This window comes from Sitodiplosis mosellana, unplaced genomic scaffold (assembly GCF_009176505.1).
Source record: "Sitodiplosis mosellana isolate CC-2019 unplaced genomic scaffold, AAFC_SMos_1.0 Smas_scaffold_6165, whole genome shotgun sequence".
Classification (NCBI taxonomy): Eukaryota; Metazoa; Arthropoda; class Insecta; order Diptera; family Cecidomyiidae; genus Sitodiplosis; species Sitodiplosis mosellana.
The window spans coordinates 1,305,263-1,313,761 of NW_022601406.1; the positions used below are offsets into that span (position 1 = coordinate 1,305,263).

Sequence of the window (8,499 nt, forward strand, 5' to 3'; positions counted from 1 at the left end):
TTATCATTTGAATATTATAATATCATATTAGCTTTATTCAGCATTGACTTTCTGCCAAGCGTAGAATGTTGTTGATCGGTTGAACAGTTCAACTCTCTTTATTTTCATTTGTTTTGTTCTGAGTTTTTTTTTTTGAATCAATTTTTCATCATTTGCTTATTTGCGTTGCTAAAATGCATCATTTCGATTTTGAAATAAGCTGGTGAATGGTTTTTTTTTTGTCTTCACGTGAGCCGAATGTCGAGTGATACGAATTTGAACTAAACAATTTTGCATATTTTTTCTTCATAAAGCGACAATGTGAGTGGAGGGGGATTGGTTTATTCTTTCTCATGAGAGAACCTTATTCCACCTTAGGTATTGCTCTCTTCAATTGTTATTATGTTTACATTTTACAGTTGATTCGGTACAAAATATTGAAGTTCTACGTCAGTTGCTATTGAAACCTAGAGTTTTTTTTTGTTCATTTTTAAATGGAATATTGTTTTGTTGTCCAAAAAGATCCTCTTTATTGGAACAGGAATGGAACTTGTTTGTTTCTTAAGGAATACTCGATTCGTCGGATTCGACGTTGGAGTGTTTTCTTCAAGGAATCATTTAAATCGTGTGTCGAATTAAATTCATTTAAAAGTTTTTGCAATGTTTACATTGAAATTTTCTTTTTTACCAATTTTCATTTAATTTTTCTTTTTAATTTTGGCATATTTTATTTGTTTTCTCAGTTTTTTTTTTGTTTTGTTTAAATTCTTTTTTAAAAAAGAAGAAAAGGAATTGTAAAAATCAATTAACATATCTTATGATCGACACAAACGTCGTCTGTTCTTATTGAATGGTTGTTTGTTTTTAACAATTATATCACAGTTTATGCTATTTTTGTTGTTGTCAGTTTTCACCGTTTTGAACGGGTGTATTAATACGTTTGCTGGTTGCCAAAAATCCAAACTTATATTTAAACTGTTTTTGGTTTTCTTTTGCCATTTGTTTTAGCACCGGTCTTAGATCAAACCAATAAAATGTGATTCTATTTCAGTCCAATTGTAATGTTTCGTATCGACATGTTGGCCACTCTCGTGCTAAAATGCACAACAGTCACTCTCTTCATCGCACGTATCGTCTCGGTTTCTCTCTCTGTGATGTTTCAGGTAGTTTCAAATAGGGCTACAATATTCATCTGCAATTTCGAAGAAAAAGAATAAAAAAAGGATTCACATTTTAGGTAGGAAGGTATTTAAGTGTGAGATTGAGAGGGGAGTATCTTCGAAAGGCGAGTGAGTTTTTTTCTATAATTTTGCTTGTGTTAAAGGAGACTATGTTGACATGCTATGGTTGAGGTTTTTTTCACGGTTTTCGTGAAGCTGCCAAGGGATAAGAGATGTTTGTTATGTGCCGATGATATCAAACCGTTATCTCTTTATTATTTACTAAAAATCTACCAAAATTCAACATACTCCCTTTAACCAATTTTAATTCGAAGAAAATTTTCTCTCCTCAGTGGAACATACTAGAGTAGAGCTACTCTCAGTCTCACCCATAAATATGGAATAGTATTCGCATTACAAAATGACTAATCATCCACAAAATTGATAATATTTTACGGGCGAACGGAACTTACACGAAAATGCTGCGAAGGCATGCTGCTTCTTCAGTTCATCCAAGTGTGTGTCTTAGTCACAGACTCGTTCTAGTTTTCTCTTCTAATCTTCCTTATTGATTAAAAACTACGATTATTTGTTGTTTCCCTCTGTTTCTATATGTGTGTGCATTAAAAAATAATAATGAAATGCAGAAAATTATAACTCATGCATAGGCAGTTCTCGATATTTCTCTTATTTTTTCTTCTCTCTTCACATTAATCGTTTTCTTTTTATTTCATTCTCTCTTTCATTGCATTCGGAGTGTATGTGTTTTTTTTTGCGTTTTGTGTCTGGATCGTTTGTTTTTGTCACAGTGGTCACTCGATCATATTAGTTAAATCATTTTTTTAAAAAACATTGTGCGCCCTCACATTCGGCATCTACTGCTATCACTACTTCCAATTTTTGACATTGCTGCCTGTGTATGATAAGAAAAGAAACAAAAATTAAACTCAAATTTCGAAGGTGAAATGAAATGCATGCAAATATGTGTTGTGTCTTTTAGCTATTTTATGGTTGAGGGTTTGGGGGTGGGGTTGTTTGTGTTGATGTTTAAATTTTGACATGATCCATTGATGCGCTCAATTGTGATCCGGTTGATTTTACGATTTGAATTAAAGGGTTGATTTTTAAGAGATTTGGTTTAGAACGGAAAAAAGTAGATGTTTTAACTACGATGTCGATCATCGATTGTTGTCTCACGAAATAAAACATTGGTTATCGTTCATTTTATCCAAGAAATTCATTTTTTTTAAACGTTACCTTCCATTTACGCACTTGTTTAAATCTATTTAATAAAAAAAAAACAGAAAATATATTATATATTTGGGTTTTTTTAACGGAAAAGTTCGGTTCATCCATTAAAAATCAAAAAGAAAACAAAGAAAACGATTTGGTGGATTTGTTGTTTTGCTGTTGTTGTTGGTTTTTATTGAAGTGGTTCAAAAAGTTTATTATTTAGGTTGCCTTTTTTGTTGGTCACACAAATACAATTTTTAAGTAAGGATTGTAGTTATAGTTATGGTTGATTTTGTTTTTGGTTATTCATTCATTTTTTTTGTTGTTGTTGTTGTTGAATGTGCCGCTTTATTATATAAATCATTTTCATTTTCAATTATTAGACTTTTCAAATACAATTTTTGTTTAAACGTTTTATTTTATAATGGAAAGCTTCAGCTTATATTTGTCTGAATTCTAAACGTTTGTGTGATTTACATTCGATTTATCCATTGCTTTAAAAATTTATTCCATTTATTTTAGGTGTGTTTAAATCGATTTGCTGTTTTGTATAATTCGGTTTTTTTTTTGCTTGTGAAAGAGAATACATGTACAATATTTATATTGAGTGATTTATTGGCTTTTTTCACGGTGTTTTTGTTTTGCTTGAATTGTTTCATTTGATGGATGTCCCCACAGATAGCGATGACTAGAATCAGAATGTTTAGTTTTGTTTATTGTAGCACACAAACACAATACGTGGTTCTTTCCATGACAAATTTCCCCCATTCTTCTCTCTTTCACTCTCTGTCCTCCCTCTATTCTCTAATTATCTCTCTCTCTCTCTCTCTCTGTTGTAAATTGCAGCAAAATACGGTTATGGTTTCGGTTTTTGGACAAAGTATTGACTTAAAATTGAGCTGTCTCTGAATTTCAGCATTGGGCGTCATCGAACGTTTCTTCGTCGCCTTCTTTCCACAGGCCGGCTCAATTCAATACAATTTTTTCTTTCATTTTCAAATTAATTATCGATCATTTGCAGTAGACATTTGTTCAATTCGATTATTTATTGAGAACCAGAGCTGACATAGGTAAGATTCTCAATTTGAAGGCCCAAAGAAACTATTGATGGATTTCCAGTATGGTTAAAATGTCCAGTAATGGTAAGCTGCTTTTAGCCATCAAAAAATTTCTATTTTTGAATGCACCATAAGAATTGCTTTGGTAACAAATTTTTTTTTCATCAATTGACCGCAAAAGGGTGACTTGATCGCATTCTTTCATATTCAAATGAGTACGAAACGAAAGTGTTCTCAATAGAGAGCAAAATTTCATTATGACGAACGAACGATTAAGGAACACGAACACACTGCTATTTCTTTTCATTGCTTTTCGAATCTTTCGATTCGGTAGTATTTTTTTGGTTGTCGACGTGTTCGGAATCAGCCCAACGCCCAAAACCCACGGGCCGAATTACATTTGTTTTAGCCATGTTATTAATATGTATTGTTGTTGTGTTTTTTCTGTTGTTTTATTCAGTACTTTGTCTTTTTCATTTTAATTCATTATTAATGGATAAATGTGATTATTCTCATGGTTTACATCAAACTATTGATTATAATGAAGTAGTGGTTATAATTGAGATTATGAATAAATAAGCACTTATTTCACAACGAGGATATTATTTATTTGTTTGTGTGTGTTTTTGTCTTCAAAATTGTTTTTTTATTCCATTTTTGAGTGTTTTATTGGATTTAAAAAATATTGAGTTTTTCTCTGTACGTTGGTTTCTGTGATCTTCATTGCGTTTGGCAGTCATCTTCAGCTTCTTCAGAATGTTTATTTTTTTTTTTTTGGTTTTTATTTCAATCTTCATTTATCGCTCAGTTTTCAGATTTTACAATTTGCAATAATTTTTATTGTTTAAAATGTTAGATTTGTAAATGCTTCAGGCTTACAACCAAATTGTCATCATTAATTTCTTTTCTTTTTTTTCTTTTACATGAATTTTATAAGCAATTGATACCATTTAAATTGTGTATTTTTCTTTGGTTCGCGATAATCGACACATTTTTTACCATTCAAAAAGAAAATTTATTCTCTGCTTTCCTCATTTATTTATTCATTTCGTTTTGTTTATGCCAGACAAATATATTTTGTTGTTATTTATAAGGATATTTTGTTTTGTTTACGGAATCGTATTCAAAATGTGTATGTTTTTTGGTCTCGTTTTGAAGAGTCTAGATTTTTTTTTATTCATTCAGCTGAATCAACAGATAAACTGCATTTGTGCGAATCCATCGGCAAAAAATAGACTCATTTTTTTTTCTCTTCGTTTATCTTTTGGTTTTTTAATTAACTAACATTGATTTTTTTTTAATTTTTAGTTGCATTTTGTTTGTATGTCTATGACCATCGCATGCTGCTGTGCTTCTATCGATTTTTGTTTGGTTTTTATTTTTTCGTTAGTTATTTCTGTTTGTCACACTCACAAAATCGCTTTTTGTTTTGGTTTTGGTTGGTTTTAGAGGATATATCCGGATATCGGCAGCGAATCCTTGCGAAGAAATTTCTTGTTGCCCTTTTTTCTTGCTCTCTCAGTAAGTGAAAGAGATATTAGAGAGAATATAAATTTAAAAAATAAACGTATGTGTAGTTGGTTTTATGATATAGCATTGTTTTGTTTCTTAGTTTTGTTTTGGGTGTTTTAGTTTTTCGGTCGCGTATATGGTGAATTTCTGTAGCGACTTTCACGCGAATGTGAACTGTGTATGGCTGCCTTTGCTGACGATGATACATGCTCGTGCTCATGACGACCGGATGATGAATAGCTACCATTACCGTGATAGCTACTGGATTTCCACGATGAACGATGGGCTGATGTATTTAAATGAATTTATTTTGATTTTCATTGTCTTTTTTTGTTGGTTTCTTGTTATTATTTGGCTTTGGATTATATTTTGTTCTCAAAAGTGTGTGTGTGTGTGTGTGTGTGTGTGTGTGTGTTGTTGATTTTTGGTTCCATTCGAGAAAAAAAATTAATTTTTTTACCGAATTAACACGTTATTTTGCAAATAGTTGTCTAATTATGGTTTTGATTTTGATTTTTTCCGACACGAAAACGAAATAAAGTTTTCTTTGCCATTTTTTTTAAAATTTTCATCGAATTACTTCCCTTTTTGCGTGTGTGAAGAATAAATGAGTTAGTAAATCCAATCAGAAACAAATGAAAAGATTGTGTTGAGTCAGACGGATAAAATTCTTCTATATTATGGGTATTCACTTTGGAAAAGTGGAAAAATGATTTTCCATTCCTAAAACTTTTGCCACTAGGTTAATCGTTGAGATCATCGTTCAAATAGTTCAGTTGCATAAATGTACAAATGACAATAGCAAAGGCGAGAGAGACCAACAGAAAAACCTGTTCTTTTCTCTCCATTCAAAGAGTTTGTTGCCAAGAGCAAGTCGAACAGAATGCGCCGTCACTAGCAAGCCACAGTATGATTTTGCCGACAAAATCGATTTCAAAAAGGAGATGGGTCGATAGAAAACACGATGAAATGAATTCAACCAAAGAGTAACGAACAAAACAGAAAAAAACTGAATAGATGCAAAACAAACGTTGGACAAAAAGAAACGACTGTATTCAAGTGTTGATTTTGAAAAATAAGTTTTAATCATTCTCAATTTTGCAATAAAATAAATTATCAAATTAACATATAACATTTTCAAAGACAATAAATGAGTTCTTTCTCTGTATGTCTCTTTCTCTCAAGTTGACTTGTAAACATTCTTCCACAACTTTTTTTTTTTTTTCAAAGGAAAATTATTTTTTGAACAAAAATTACTTTTTCGTTTGAGTGTTTTTTGGGGATTTAAAAAAAATAATAATTCATTTCGGGTAGAGTTTTTTCAAAAAATAAAAAAATTCCGTCGGGATCGACGAAGAACCTTGGCTTGACCATAATTTATCCATTGAACGACGATGACGGCGACGGCGATGACGACGATGATGACACATGCAACAATTTCATTTAATTCATGTTTTTGCAACTTGAATGGACTTTGTGTGTGTGTTTTCGTGGTTGTGTGTGGATGATTTGTTATTATTTGTTAGTGATTGGTATTGTGAGCACGTTTTTTTTAATGATGCCTTTGTTTATATGTTCTTCTTGCTGCATAGTTCAGAAAATCATAACAATTTACTTGACGTGGAAATTAGAAATTCGTTCAATTTTTTGAACGAAAAAGAAATAAATAGAAAAAAGAGAAAAAAAAAATCAAAGAAAAACGCATTGAAGTGTCGCAAACTGAAATTGGCCACAGATCAAACGGCGCAGAAAGAAATTTGAAGTCTCACGAAATACAACACACAATCTCTTTGAAATAATGCTCACAAATTGCTTCATTCAGTGTATTGCCACTTCATTCTGCGACACTTTGATGCAACCGAACCAAAATGGACTATTCGATTAACTAAAAGCTTCGAGTTTGGGTTTTTTGTTTAACTTCAACGTTCACAATCAGGAAATTATTCGATAGAAATTGAAAGTTTTTCGTTCGTTTCGGATTTTTTCGTAATTATTTAGATCAATTTTAACATCCATGTTTATTAGCCTATCACGATACTTTACCGCATACACACAAGACAAATTTCAAAATTGTGTAGATTTTAAATGTGGTTTAAAAATGGAAATTTTCTACAAGATTTTACGTCTAAACATGTGATGTGTTCATAATTCTTATAGTATACGAGTGCATTTGTTGTTATTTTATAATATTTGTTTTTTTTTTTAAATTAAAATTGTCGTGAAAATTATACAATTCATTTGTTTTTTAGTCGAGCGACACCGTTGAATTTGATATGATTTTAACGCAACGAAAAAAAAAATGTTTACAATTTTTTGTTTTCATTTAAAAAAAAAAGAGATCGGCATAAGATGACTTTGCCGATGTTGTTAGTTCACTTCGATCCGGCGACGTGTTGGTGTTTAATTCAAAATTCTTTATGTTTTATGCGCCATGTTATTTATTCCATCGATATTTTGTCGTTTGTTTAGTGAGCGCCATTTGAATTGTTGATTTTGTTTTATGTGTTTTTTTAATCTAAAATGTGTTTTTTTGGAATTAAATGCTTCTCATCCGATTTGATTAAAAATTCTTGGAATATCGAATTTAAGTCGGTCACATTTTGTGCCATTATTTATTACCTCGGCGTTGATTTTATTGAAAAATGTATTTTTGCATGTAAAATGTTTCTTTTTCTTTTCGATTTTCGTTTTAAATTAGCAGTAAATCATTTTGTTTTTGTTTTTACTCGATTGTTAATAGTAATAGTAACGATCGTAATTATTGGCATGATCGTGCCGAGCTTTTTTGAGTGGTGGTACATGCTTACCTGCATAGGCTGGCGGCTCGCGATAGTATTCTCGCCGATATTCGGCCTCATAGTCAGCGGCATCGTAGCGTGCGGTTCGCGGTGCTGACGTATGTGCTTGATGACCGTATGAATAGTTATCGTAGTGACCAGTCGGCGCACCCTCATAGATCGCGTCCTCATAAGCCGGATACGTTTCTTCCATTGCGGTTCGGGCACGATCCAGTATCGACAATATTTTCTGTTTGGCAGGCATCACCGTGCGCGACGAACCAGCCGGGACTGGTGAACGTGTCGTTGCTGAAACTCTGTATGTGTGTATGGGTGAGGAGAAGAAGACAGATGGTGATTGAAAAATGTGCTTGAGATAGGGCCAGCCACATTATGTGGCCCACACAATTGATTTGTCATCCATGTGTGAAACAATTACCTGCTGCTTGGATAAGCATTACGAGCTATATGCGGTACACGTGGCTTATATTTTGCTGGATCATCGGCATCCGATGGGATTGTACCATCGGCGATTAATTCACGCAACTGCTCTTGACGAATGACATCATTGCTGTCGGGTATCAAATATTTTCGCACCTCGGCCAATGCATACGCAACACGGGCATGGGCTTCGGCCGGTGGTGCCAATGCCGATATTTCTACATGCAAGTCATCATTTAAATGAGCGTATTTTGGATCTAAGGCTGCTCGCAAATCTTCCTCCTAAACGGAGAGAGAGAGAGAGAGAGAGAGAGAGAGAGAGAGAGAGAGAGAGAGAGA

General features: G+C 32.8%; 1 protein-coding gene across 4 annotated transcripts in view; it reads right to left on the reverse strand.

Annotated features, from left to right (window-relative positions):
* Positions 1 to 774: 774 nt before the first annotated feature.
* Positions 775 to 8,499, reverse strand: part of LOC129574681 (KH domain-containing, RNA-binding, signal transduction-associated protein 2-like) — a 9,876-nt gene continuing 2,151 nt past the window's right edge. The window contains exons 4-7 of one of the 4 annotated variants that reach the window (XR_008688723.1): positions 8,159 to 8,442; positions 7,750 to 8,036; positions 1,613 to 2,052; positions 775 to 1,171 (exon numbers count right to left, since the gene is read on the reverse strand). Coding sequence is in view for 3 of the 4 variants with exons in the window: in XM_055457015.1 (XP_055312990.1) it covers positions 5,059 to 5,228; positions 7,750 to 8,036; positions 8,159 to 8,442 (741 nt within the window). In the remaining variant the exon portion in view is untranslated. Of the gene's footprint in view, positions 1,172 to 1,612; positions 2,053 to 4,189; positions 5,229 to 6,004; positions 6,557 to 7,749; positions 8,037 to 8,158; positions 8,443 to 8,499 lie in introns of those variants that run through there. The other 3 variants (XM_055457015.1, XM_055457018.1, XM_055457016.1) reach the window with 3 other exon arrangements.